Genomic DNA, 14,309 nt, shown 5'->3' with positions numbered 1-14,309 from the left:
CTCCCTTAGAATGGGTGAAAGAAATTTCAAAATAATAGGAAGTTCATAAGATTGAATCACAATTCACATAGGACTACTGCTAAGGCTCTGTGATTCAGTTTAAACATAAGTATTTATTTTTTTCTTGGTGAACATAATATCACGGTGAGTCTTACAACTGACAACTTGGATTAGGATGTATATATACTATAAATTGTTTTCTTCTTGTTTGTTTGCCAAGTACCAGCCAAGCACAATACAATGTCTACGGAGGATACAAAGTTAAGGCACACAAAGTCCCTGCCTTCATGAGGTTTATCCTGTATATCAAAGCAACTACAGTACCCTATGAAGAGCTAGTACACTGATTTAGAATGGTGCTACTAGTATAAGTACAAAGTGTGTATTTTTTAAAAGCACACATAAAAAAAGAAATTTCTTCCTGCTATATTACTGATTGTAAGAAAGCTTTTCAGAAGCATCTAGAACTGTGCTGTTCAATACTCTATCCATTAGCCACTTGTGGCTATTTAAATTAAAATTAAGTAAAACTAAAAATTCAGTTCCTCAGTAAGACTTAACCACATTTCAAGTGCTCAGCAGCCACATGGAACTAGTGGTAGCTATACTGGACCATGCATGGAACACAGCCATCATCACACCAAGTTTACTGGACAGAACTAATTTGGAGTGTTCAGGAGTTTGAGGCACAGGATAGGCACATAAGGACAGTTTATCTAACCTTTAGGGAAAACACTTTTTAATTTTGTGTCCATTTTTCCATGTTGCCTTTTACATCAGAATGGCAAAACCAGGGGGAAGGGGTGGATGGAGGTGGAAGAGAGTGTGGGGGACAAATGGTGATGAAAAAATAAAAAAAATAACCTGTCCTGACTGGTGTGGCTCAGTGGATTGAGCACTGGCTGGCAGACATCGAAGTTGCTGGGGCACCTGCCTGGGTTGCAGGCCAGGACCTCAGTTGGAACAACCAATCGATGTTTCTCTTGCACATCGATGTTTCTCTCCCTCTCTCTCTCCCTCCTTCCCCACTGTCTAAAAATAAGTAAATTAATTAATTAATTAATAAACAATCTTTTTTTAAAATGTTATTTAAAATAACTAAAAAAAAATGGCAAAACCAGGCCACTCTGGCCTAAGAACCAAGCTCGGAATACAAACCTAGGGAAAAGTCAAAGCCTTAAAGTTATGTGAGTAAAAAAGATTATTCACCAGCTCAGAGTCCATCTTAGTTCAACCAAGTGAAAATTTACCAAAAGCTTAGAAAAATAAAGTATTACTTTGCCTAATCCTTTAGTAGCTAATTAGAAGTCAGTCAATAAATATTATCTGTGGACAAATCCATTCATTAAGAAACATTTACTGAGCACCTTCTATATGCCAAGCATAATGGTAACCAGGAGGAATAAAGACATTTAAATCACTAATTCTATTCAGCAGATATCAAAATAGTTTAAGAATTAAACTCCTAAGCAGGGAAAAAAGATCAACAAATTCTGCTCATCTGCGGTCCCAGAAACAGCAAGAAGGGAGGTAACAACATGACATCCCCAGCATATTCCCTGAGCGTTGTTGATGCCTGTGATGCTAAATGCCCATGAATCTGAACCAGTCACAATGATGTAGCAAAAAACTAGGAAGAATCCTTTCAAAAAGAAAAGAAATGAAGTTTATCAAACCTACATTAAGATATAAAAGAAAAGTACAGCAATCCTTGCCAAAAAATATCATAATCTTAAAGAATATCCTTAAAAGGAAACAACAGTGAATCAACATTTAACAAACAACGACCCAGCAGTACACAGTGGGAGATGGGGAGACAGGAAGATTTCGACAGTCTCCAGCCTCAGGAGCTTTCATCTGCTTTGGGAGATGAGATGCTCTTGAGCAAGTACAATGCAAGCAAACATTGTTAAGTGGTAAACTCAGGAAACAACTAAAGCACAAAATATAAGTCCCAAAGACCTTGGAAGTCTTTTTGTCCAATCTTCTCCCTGTCTAGAATCTATTTTACAAAACATTATTCAGCCTAAGTACACTACAGCTGAAGATGTCACAATTCACCGACAGGTCAGGAGCAATCAAAGACAGGAGTCAAAAGGAGCTGAAGACAGGAGTTAACTAACATTCAGAGAGATAATGTTTAGAAATATGGATTTGGAAGTCAACTGACTATCAAGTAAATACAATGCAGAATAATAATGCAGAATAATACACTAAGGTACCACTATCGCATGGGGTTCATTGTAATACAAGTCCAGAAAAAATGCAATGAGATGTTGTAAACCATTTCCAACTAGAGTTTTGACTATGAAAAGAGGAAGAGATAAATGAAAGTGACATCTCCTCTTTCTGTTCTCTTCCCCAGCTCTCACTTGTCTGTGGGCCATTTCTATTTCTCCCTAAGCCAGAAGAAAAAGAAAAATTAATATTTACTCAGTAGCTACTATGTGTCAGGCATGGTGCGAGTCATTTATCATGAATCGAGTAATGTATGAAGAGCTTTACTGATAACTGAAGCTTCTCAGAGATGGGCTTAAGGAAGTTGTTTGGCCTAGGATCCACATCTATTATGATATTTGAGACATTTGGAAGACAGCATGATGAAGAGGAAAGAGTAGTAGAAACTTTAGGTCAGAAGTTGTGGAAACTGAGATTCTAGTCTTGCAGTTGTATAACTGCAAACATTATAGGATCTCTCCGTATGTCAGTTTCTTAACATCTACCCGATCTACCTTATAAGTTCAAAGCATTAAAAAAATTAGGTATGCCTAGAATACAATGAGTGAGAAAAAATATTAGGAGATGAGATTTAAAAATGTGGACAGTAGCCAAATCCAGTATGGTCTTGGACCATTAAAGGCATCTTATCATTACCATAAAGCTCTTCTTTTTATCAACATGGCCCAATAAATAGAGCCATTTATGCAAATATTAAGTGAACAGAGTATCAAAAGGAGGACACTTCTAAATTCCTAACTGAGCAATACCATTGCCAAAAACAACTGGGCAGATCCTACAAAATGGCCATAGACATAAAAATTTTAAGAACTATATCTAAACAAAGATATCATTTATTATAATGTTTGGCAAATCAAAAACCTCTACAGCAAATAGAAGTGACAGAATTTAAAAATTTGAGTTGAAAAAACACCAAGATTTTTAAAAGAAAAAAACATCAGTTCATCTAGCAAATATTTTTCAAGTACCTAATATGTGCTAGGCATGTTCTAAGTACTAGAGATACAGCAATGAAGAAATCAATGAAGATTTAAGCAGTAATTAAGCAGAAGATTTAACTGTAGAAGGATCACAATACCAGAACTGAACTTGACTGTATTTTTTGTCTCAGCATTTTATGAAACAGGAGTTATAAGCTTGGACATATGTACCTGTCAGAAGTCAAACTTACCAAGGAATTCTTAATCACTTCACTTCTATAAAATTCTGGAAAAAAAGAAAAAGAACAATAAGTGATATGGAAGGAAATAAGCTCATTAACTCTTAATCTGGTAAATTGTTTAACATGTGTTTTAGTAAAAACATTTAAAACATTTTCAAGGGAATAATTCTCTCTATGTCTTTATCTGTAAAAAAAACAAAATAGAAATAGAAATAAAAGTTAAATAAAAGTGTTTAAAGGGAAGAACATTAGTAAAGAAAAGTCAAAACCTATTCAGATTTAAGTTAGTGATTTTTTCTTTATTGGCTCCTTTTATCCTGGATTCAAATTTGAGTCCTTAACACCTAAGACTTTCTCTGCCCCCCGCCCCCACCCATTCTCTACAACTGATTCCACATGCTCCGTTTTTCTCAAACATGTCTTATGATTATGCATTGTAGTACTGTGGAATGAATACTGATCGAGCGACCAAATAACCTAACATCTAGTTCCACCTGTCATTAATATTCTGTCCCTTTAATTTCTTTTGGCCCATTTTTCATCAGACAACTTAGAGAATTAGACTAGTAACAAAAGGTCCTCTGTAAGCATTAAAATTTCATGATTCTAAAAACTTTCAAGTATGCTATAAATGTTACAAAACCTGAAGACACAATCAAGAGAGAAATGTGACAGAGGCAGTCATTTCTGACCACTCTCCACCATTCCCTGCTGACCCTGCCAAAGTCACCTCCATGATGCTCTGTCTCTGCAGAGCCTACAAGGACCCTTGTAACCCTAGGCTGCTATAGGGTACTAATTCTCAAGTGTGATGCACGTACCACTGGTACTTGGGATGATTTTAGAAGATGCATGGACAAGTTATTTTTTAATATACTGAAACTTATGACTCATATATTAAACCCCTCATAGTAAGCACCAGAAAGGAGTAATGTTTGTTACATGCTGTCTCCTCAGCACGTAAAACCATTCCTGGCACAGGGTAGACAAAAATTTTCTTGAATCAACAATTTCACACATTACTCTTAGACATAGTTTAACAATAATGAACTTTTAAAAATGTATTAAGCATGCAACAGTATAGGCAAAACTAATAACTGAAGCTTGAAAATCGTCACGCAGTAAATAAAAAGCAGAGACGGACAGAACACTCTTATGGGCAACCTCTTTCAGTTAAAGCACTTCCTGACAAACACATCATCTATATTACTCTATAGTTGTCTTCCTTAAAAAAAAAAAAAAAAAAAGGATAACTCTATTGTTCTATTTTGCGGAGAGATAGTCACAATGTATTAAGTGAAAAAAAAAAAAAAAAAAAAAAACAGGTTCCAAGAACCTATTTACAACAGAATCCAAATTTTTGTAATTATATTAACAATGTGTATCTTAGATGATAAGATTAAGTTGATTACTATTAGTTTTTGCTTGGAAATTTTCTAATTTCTCTATCTTGAACAATTATTTGAAATAAGGAAAGGGATAATTCTAATTGTTTTTTAAAAGAATATCCAGGTGACTCAGTTGGTTGGAGCATCATCCCCTGCACAAAACAGTACTGGGTTCGATCCCCAGCAATGGCACATACCTAGGTTGCAGGTTCGATCCCTGAGCAGGATGCAATCAATCAATGTATTTCTTGCATTGATATTTCTCTCTCTCTGTCTCTCTTTCTTCCATTCTTTTCTTTTTTTTTAAATTTATTTCTTCCTTTCTTTCTCTCTCTCTCCCCCCACTTCCTCTCTCTCTAAAATCAATGACTACATCCTCAAGCGAGGATGAAAATATAAAGTATTTCCTATTGATGAACATTTAGGTTACTGCTAATTTTTAGATATTTCAAGTAATGTTATAAATAGACAAGCTTTTAAAGATATATATACTAAGATACTTAAATCTATAGGATAAACTTTTAGAACTAAAATTGCAAGACAAAAGAAAAAGATGAATTTGATAAATATTACCAAATTATTTTCTAAAAATACTGTACCAATTTACAATCCCACTAATGGAAATACCTGTTTCCACAACACTGGGCAACCAAAAGTATTATTCTTCTCATTTTTTTCCCAAATGGCTAACCAATTATTCCATCCATAAATTAACTATAGGTATGTGTATATGTTATGTATTTATATATACATATGTTTTAATTTATATACACTATACATATTTTTTAAAAGAAAGACTAAAAGAACTAAAAAAGGGTTTTTTTGTAACAGAGTACTTTCTCTTTATACTTTTACATTTTTGTAATATTTGAATTTATTACAATATGTATTAATTACTTTTAAAATCAGTGGGAAAAAACAGACACTTTGAGAGAATTCCTCAGCTTAATCTGCAAAGTTAAACTATTAAACAGTTCCTAAAATCTCCAGCTCTTATATTAATTGTATCATTATTTCTTTCAAAAATTTGCTAACTGACTGTATGTATAAATGAAACTAAACAATTTTCCTTCTCCATGAGACCCTCAAAATGGACTTCCTAAATGGCTAATTTAAATGCAGAGGGGGTCAACAAAAGTCACACAATTTGGAAAGAAATCACTGAGTCAGTGGTAATTTCTAATATGGTAAAACATGGACCTGCACTATCATTCTGTTACATCTAAAACACTGTCAATAAAATGAGAAGCACAGTGAAAAAAAGAACAGTGAATTTAGTTCCAGTACAAATCTACCATCTATAAACTTGACCCTGGACAGGTCAACCTTTCTGGGCCAGTCTCTTTACCTTTCAAAAGAGAATAACATCTGAAAAATAACAGGGCTGTTGTGAGACTCAAATAAAATAGTAAATTTAAATTATTTTATTAATACAATTCTATTTTTATTAATTCAATTGGAGAAAAAAAATCATCATCTATGATCTATTTCTACACAAAAGGAAATATCAGATACCAACGTTTTTCTATCCATGCCAAGGCCTAAGAAACAAGGCAATCAGAAATTGCAGAACCTGGTTCCAATGGCACGTTCTGGCTGTTACACAGCATTCCATTGACTCAACGAATGCTTTTTTAGTACCTCAACCTCACTCATAATAGAAGAAATACAGTCTTAAACTATGCAATAAAACTATTTTTCACCTATCAGATTGGCAAATATTCAAGTTTGTTTGTACAGTCTGTTGGTGAGGCTCTGGGGGAAAACACATAGCAAGTGGGAATGTAAACAAGGATAATTTTCTAATATCTACCAAAACTGTAAGTATACATGCTCCTTATACTTATACTTCTTGGAATATACAAAATAATGTGCTTATAAAGTTATTCAATACAGTACTGTGTGTACAGCCAAAGACTGGAACCACCTATATATAAATGTCTACCAATAGGAGACAGCTAAATAATGTCGTCGTCGGCAGCCGTCCGTCTCGAGAGACGATGGTGTAGCTTCTTGAGAGTCTATCTGCACCGCCGAGAATGGCTGTGCAGTCCGACTCGGGAGTGACACGGTATCTGTCTCCTCCCGTGTTGAATCGACATCTTGTGATTACGCTGGAGTGTCCTCTCCAGTGAAGCTAAAGCTACAAAGCCTGGGCAGGGTGATATGGAGGGTCTGCTGTTGCCCATGCAGCAGACCCCCCCTCTCTTCGCAGCTGAAGGATCCAAGGGAAAGACGGAGTCAATACAGCTTGGCTTCAGGTGCGCCGCAGGAGTTGCCGGTGTTGACTACAACGTCAAACCGCCTTAGGGACTCCGGCTCCAGATTTTCTGTCGGGGTTTACTCCCTTAGCCTTTCCCCTGAAGAGGTATGCCGCAAGGCAGCGGAGGTTTTTTGGAGTCAGAGTTTTCCTTCTCTGATGTAAATAATGTAAGGTACAGCTATTCAATGCAAAACTATGCAGAAAATTAGGGGAACTCTCTATGAACCAATATGGAAAAATATTTAGGACATGGAAAACCATTTTAAATAAGAAAAAACATTTAAGACATATTAAGTGAAAATTTCAAGGCACAGAAATATATATAATTTGGTACTGATTTTACTTGTATTTTATAAAGAATCTCAGGAAAGATAAACAAGAAATGGATAACAGTGGTTAGAAGGGTGGGGGTGGAAAACTAGGGAGATAGAACAGGTGATGGGAAGACTTTAATACAAACCTTTATGTGTATATATACATACATACATACACACACACACATGCACACACACATGAGAGCCATGAACCGCATGTTATATATACTCTGAACCATGAATTGCATTAGCTATTCAAAAATTTAATGGAAAAAAAAAACAATATTTAAGAGCTTAGTATGTGCCAAGCATTGTTCCAAGTATTGGAGATAATACAGTTAGAACAAAAGTGACCTAAAAATTTCTGCCATCATGGAGTTTACATTCTAGTGGAGAGATATACACATCAACCAAATAATTAAACATACAGTATATCAAATGATATCAAGTATCATGGAGAAAAATAAAGCACAAAAGACAAGAGAATAGTCACAATTTAAAAAAGGGTTTAGGTTTAGTCAGTGATCAGGAGAGTTTTGTTGAAAAAACATTGAGTCAAGACCAGAAAGCAGGTGGAGGAGCTCGTCATGTAAATATCAGGAGGAAAGTGTGCCCAGGCCAAAGATATCGCAAATGCAGAGTTAAACTGAAGTAAATTTGATATATTTAAGGAACAGCAAGAAGGTCAGTGTGGCTGGAACAAAGAACTAGAAGAGTAGGAGATGAGTTCTAGAAGTAACAGGGGAGTTGGATCACAAGAGGCCTTCTAGAAAACCATAATGATTTTGGCTTTTACTGAATAAGATGGGAAGGTACTGGAGGGTCTTAGGGAGAGGAATAACATGATCTCATATTCATTTTAACAAGATCTTGGTTGAGAACATACTGAAGCGGGTACATGAATAGGCAACCCTGCTAGAAGTCTACTTCAACAATTCAGGCAAGAGATGATAGTGGTTTGGAGATAGTAAGGGGTGATCAGATCAGATTATGGACATATTTTGATAGTAAGAGCCAAAAGTATTTGCTGAAAGATTGGATGTGGGATACAAAAGAGAACAATAAGGATCATTCCAAGGTTTTTGGCCAAGAAAATGAAAGGACAGAGCTGCAATTCTGAGCGAAGGAAAAATAGAGGAGGTGATTCTGAGCTAGAATACTAGAAACTCAGTTTAAGTTACCTACTAGACTCCAAATAGAGATGTAGAGTAGACAACTGAATATAGGGGTGTGAGTTCAGAGGGGAGCTAAGAATATAAACTTGCAAGTTGTTAGTGATAATGACATTTAAAACTATGAAACTTGAATAAGATCACCAAATTGGATTATATAGATTTTGTCTTCTGATGTATTCAAAATAGCTGCTTGATATTCCAGGAAAGGACAGGCAACTCACATTTTATGGTGAGAAAATAATTGTGGCTTAAGAACAACACTGACTTTATAAAAATTCAAAGTTTAAGAGGAAACCAGGATTAAAACCTAGTTCCTCACCCATAACACAAGACTGTGCTCTGGAGACGTGATAAACTATAGTTTGACTTGAACTACCTAAAAGGTAAACAGTCTCCTAAGAGCACTAAGAGATGTCTTTTTTTTTTTAAATCTCATATATAACTTCTTAGGATCTTCTGTGAATTCAACTGAAAGAAAACAGTAATTTAAAATAAGCATTTCAGATATTCTTCCAGTAAAAAAAAAATATTTCTTTTAAAATAACAAATGATGCCACTAAACAGGTGATACATGTGGGTTTGTGAGAAAAGCCAATTGGCTTTCTGTAATGGTCATTCTATACCAAGGGCCACATAATAATCATGCAATGAGTGTCTGTCATCACGTGTCCAATAAGATAAAGTGGTAATCAACTAGGTTTAATAAGGAAAGAGCTTCCTGGCTCCTCCTATGATAGATAAAAGCTACAGAACCCAACATATGGACCCCACAAAACCACCATGAATAGACTTCTCTCATTCATGACAATCTGGAGCAAAAGGAAGTCTCAGAAATTATCACTCCTCTCATTTTAGAGATAAACTAACTAAATACCTTAGCCAAAGGCCTTGCCAGTTAGTGACAGACTCAAAACCACCACCAGACACTGGACTTCCCTGTGATCTGTCACCAGCTGTTCCTTAATTGTGCTGATGATCATTTTATTGCAATAACTTCAACAAACAGTTCATGATAATTTCTAAACTCAAGATGTAATTTGAGCTAGAAGACAAAATACAAAAACAAGAACAAAAAAAAAAATCACTTTCCTCATATGTCTTAGACAAGTTTTTACATCATGGTCATCAACCAGTCCATGACTGCTCTTTTTAGAAACTACTATTATGATTGTTAACATTACAATTCTAATAACAATTGCTACCATTTACCAAATACCTAAGAGGTGCTAAGTGCTATGTTAATTACTATTATCAGAGATAATTAATAGTAATTAACATAGTAACTGAAGCAAGGACATAAAAGGTCTATGAAGATAACCAAGAACTAGTTATACAGAAACATATCAAAAATTTAAAATACTCTGGCCCTGTCATACACTGCTAATGATGACACTGATTAGTGAGCAGTAGATCAAATGTATTAAGATCTGCAAAAATGCCCATACCTTTAGGACAAACAACGACCAAACTGTTTCTTTTCCTCTTGGACACACAGGAAGACATTTCCCAGGCCCCTTTTCATCTAAACAGAACGATGCAGATTTATGGCCTATAAAATGTGATGAAATTGAGCTGGACCAGTTCCATGAAAAATTTTAATCTCCCTCAAATAATCTCTCTCTTGCCATGCCAGAGGTCTGTTTCGATGTCACCAGCATTCCAAAATAGAAGGAGCTTGGTTACCTGAGTCACCACTCAGCAGGTAGCTGCCAGGACAGTACCTAATAAAGAACACCTGCACTAGACTTAGTGTAAAACATTTATTATTTTAAGCCACTGAGATCGGTGGTATTTGTTACAGTAGTTAGCACTGATCATTCAGATTACAATTGTTTTAAAAATGTGCAATGGTCAGAATAAAAAATAAGAATGAAATAAAATTATGTGAAAAATGGTAGATTTTAAGAGTCCTTTTTCATCCTTAAAAATTATTTTAACACTATTTACATTGAGGGCAGTTCTACTCTATATAATTCCTGATTGAATTGTTAATGAGCATACGCTGGTATTAAAATTAAAAAAAGAAAAAAGTTGTTAAAACAACTACTGCTTTAATAATGATTTTTTAAAGTAATTAAAATCAAAAGATTAATGTCATTCAAATATTTCATCTTTGCCACAGGACAAAATTCAAATAAGCCCTTAGCAATCTTTATTAAAATATGTAATGTCACCTTTTGTTAATATAAGAAGACCTCTAATAATATTGTGCCAAGTCTTATCACCTTATTTTAGTTGATCCTCATATACAAATCTGTCTTGCCGGCTTCATAAGACTCATTGTCTCCGCTTTACAAATGGGAAAAATGAGGTTCCAAAAGCCATGATTTTTGTCCAAAGTCACACAGCTAGTAAATAGCTGAGCTAGAACTAGTATCGATACTTTGAATCCTAATCCAATATTCCTGTCATTCAGGTGTTTACAGGCAAGGCTGAATGGCAGGTATGCGGCTCAGCTTCTGTGCCCTGAAGGGCAGACTGAAGGTCACCCTAAATGTTCCTTGCGTAAGTTCCAGCAAAACAGAACTAAAGATCATAAGTGATCATTTGCTACTCTTGTTGTGTTTATGCAAATGAACAGGATAAATTAAAAATGGACTTAATGCAGTCCCTTTAATGACAAGGAGGGTAATCTTCAGGAGAAAAATCACGATTCAAGGAAAATCACAATCCTCAGTGGTAGATTATAAAGTAATGAATGCAGCTAACCTTCTTTAAAGTTTCTTTTCATTTAAAATTTGTTTTCATTTGAAAGTTAAACTATGTCTGTAGTATTATCAAAGATGTCTAATTTACAGGCAAGAAGAATGTCAAATGCCTTGCAACTGCATGTCTTTCCAATAAGACAGTCTTACAGATTTAGAGATTTGTTTGTAGGTTATGTTACATAAATTAACATGTGTTTTCTGTTTTCAAAGGGCATAAGCCTATGATCTCATAACCTGAGTGATTGTCTGTACGTATAGGCCTCACTTAATCCTGTCTGCATCACTGCCTCCTGAGACTCAACAGTTTGGCTGAACTAAGTGGCTGGGTTGGTGAAGAATGGGGTGGTCTGCGGGCTTCACTTTAAAACTGGTTTCTCTTTTTTATCCTAATGGCTTGGACAGAAAGGGCCCAGAGGTCTGAGAGGGGGGAAACCTGGAATCTTCCCCTCAACCCAGAGCCAGTATAGTGGGCAAAAGGGGTTTAGACAGGTGAGATGTGCCTGGCACACTTTCCTCCAAAGAAGCCCTTTTTTCCCTAATGTGGGACATTAAAAAATTAATACCTGCCTTTTGTCATCTAGTGGTTATGGATTGAATGATGCCCTTTAACTCTGTTGCCAAATCTGTGGCACCCAGAATACAACAAGGATGCCAGCCTGTTAAACCAAGCACACCGTTGTCCAGGGACAGCCAACCAACCTGGAGTCTGCACGATCCTTCCTCATGTGGGAAGGCCACCCTCCCCTCCACACCCCTATTCTTATTAGGGATTTCTGGACCCAAGAGTAAGTAGGACGACGACCATGTCCAGCTTGAAGCAGCTAGAGGAGCTCGAGACCTTCGCCCATTGTCCTTTATAAGATTATAAAGGGTCTTAAGTCTGAGAGGGAGGGATTGTTATTTTTTTATTGTTAAAAAATTAATTAATTAATTAATTAATTATCTAAAAAAAAAAGAATAATATATGAAAGGGTGAAGGCAGAGAACTTGTATGTACAACCCATGGGCATGGACTGGGGGCAGTGAGGCAGGGATTGCTGGGGGAGGGGTGGTGCTGGGCAGAAGGGAGCAAAGGGGAAAAAATTGGAACTATTGTAACAAAATATTCAATAAAATATACTTAAAAATATATATATATTCCTGTCATTATACCATGCTTCCTCTCTTACACCATCCAACATAAAGTCAACTGATTATATCAAAGTGCCTTCCATCCAACATGTATTCAGAAGATGCTTGTGATTTTGAATCAAATAGTTGGTCTACTTTAGAACTGCCACTTATGGAAGAATCAACATTTCAAATACATAAAACTGAATTCAAAGAAACCATGCCAATTCTTCTAAAAAATGATTCCATATACACAAGGAATAACAGATATGAGAAGATATGAACTAGGACTCAATTTTATCATAATATTAAAGAAACCAATTACATTTTAAAGAAAAGAAATTAGTTCTGGATACTGGACTCATATGATCTATTTTAAATAATAGCTACTGGAATAAAGGCATTAATAGCTAACACTCCTAAAGGAATGATAAACTTATCAATGTAAGATTCTGTTACCTGAAAGAAGTACCCAAATGTCATGGTTCTTTAATATATATAACTGCTCATAAAATATTGTCACAGCATGACAATTTAGCTTTTCAGTAAACAATAATAGCAAGAGGCACTTATGTTACAAAAGAATAAAAATGAGACATAAGGATCTGTGGACAGCAAGTACACAGAATCCCTTACCTTTATGTATCTTTTCAGCATTACACAGGTGAAGTGTGAAGTAGGTATCTAGGAGCTGATGGCCATTTCTATTAACAATGTTCCGGGCAGCAATGTTTCGAAGATGTCTAAGACGACGCTAAAAAGGAACCAGAAAAAGAGGGGCATTCAGTTTTTTCCTCCTATATAATTTTTTACAATTCAAAAATAAAAGACAGTAGGATGCCACATTTATTTGTTGAGCCAGCAAACCTAACCTAGCCTTACTTATGTCTCAGCCCCCCTGTCAAATGGGAATTATATGTGCCATATCTTATTTACAAGGTTATAACATGTCACTTTCACATTGTGAGCATGAAATGACAATATGAAATATTTCTGAAAAGCATGTTATATAAGTGTTATATACCTGCAGAATAGCATTAGTATTTCCTGGAACATAAACTAAGTAGTAATTCGCTTTTTTCCCTTCAGAAGGACACAGGTAGACATGCAAATCTATTTCATACCAACAGAAAATCAGCAGCTATTATATATACAACCCTATTGCTAGTTCAGTCTAGATGCCAAACCATCTACTACCTGTACAACCATTGGAAAAGAGAACCTAAACCAAAAAATAAAAGCAGTAACTCACTGGTCACTCCATCCACCCAATAACCCAAATGTGAGCTTCAATTAAATTCTCACTTGACCAGCAGCCAACCAATCTCTATTTCCTAATCAGGCTTCCTTCCCAACAATTTCTGAAACTAGGATGCATGAATTATTTGGAGTCACAAGTGTGTTAGAAAGGTAGAAGCTCCTTAAGTAACAGTAGAAATCAATAAAAATACAAGATAACTTAGGGGACAGCCAAATTATCTCATATCACAAAGAGAAAATGTTGGCAATGCTGAAATCTGAGCACATCAGATTCATTCCCAAAAGCTGGTTCCCTGTGTCAAATAATCATTTTTGGAGACTTAAAATTAGAAACAAAGTATTCAGTTTTAAAATATGCTTAAAGCTCTCCCTTCGGGCTAAAAGACAGCCTATTCTACCGAGGTAAGTCCATCTTTAATTACATGTGCTGTCGACCAGAACAGTACAGTTCTTCTTTATAAGCAATCCTTTCTCCCAATTCAGAGATTAAGATTCTTTGAGAGAGAAGATCATTGTCTAATAAATTTGTTTAATCCTCGAAGTATGAAAAGCCTGAAATATATTTCCAGAAATTTCCTAAGGCTTACTCTAGAAGACTCAGTTTTCCACAATCTGCCAATGGTTTCCATTTCACACCCTGGATTATAGCAATGATTTCCTCCTACTATATATATATATATATATATTTATC

At 35.5% G+C, this 14,309-nt stretch overlaps 1 protein-coding gene across 1 annotated transcript in view; it reads right to left on the bottom strand.

The window, feature by feature from the left end:
* UVRAG (UV radiation resistance associated) overlaps positions 1-14,309 on the bottom strand; it is a 289,384-nt gene that overhangs the window by 249,512 nt on the left and 25,563 nt on the right. Inside the window, exons 2-3 of the mRNA XM_090265619.1 lie at positions 12,995-13,112; positions 3,410-3,444 (exon numbers count right to left, since the gene is read on the bottom strand). Coding sequence (XP_090121745.1) covers positions 3,410-3,444; positions 12,995-13,112 — 153 coding nt within the window. The remainder of the gene's footprint in view (positions 1-3,409; positions 3,445-12,994; positions 13,113-14,309) is intronic.

Source organism: Furipterus horrens, unplaced genomic scaffold, assembly GCF_987537825.1.
Source record: "Furipterus horrens unplaced genomic scaffold, mFurHor1.1.pri manual_scaffold_2, whole genome shotgun sequence".
Classification (NCBI taxonomy): Eukaryota; Metazoa; Chordata; class Mammalia; order Chiroptera; family Furipteridae; genus Furipterus; species Furipterus horrens.
This window is presented reverse-complemented; position numbering and strand designations above follow the sequence as displayed.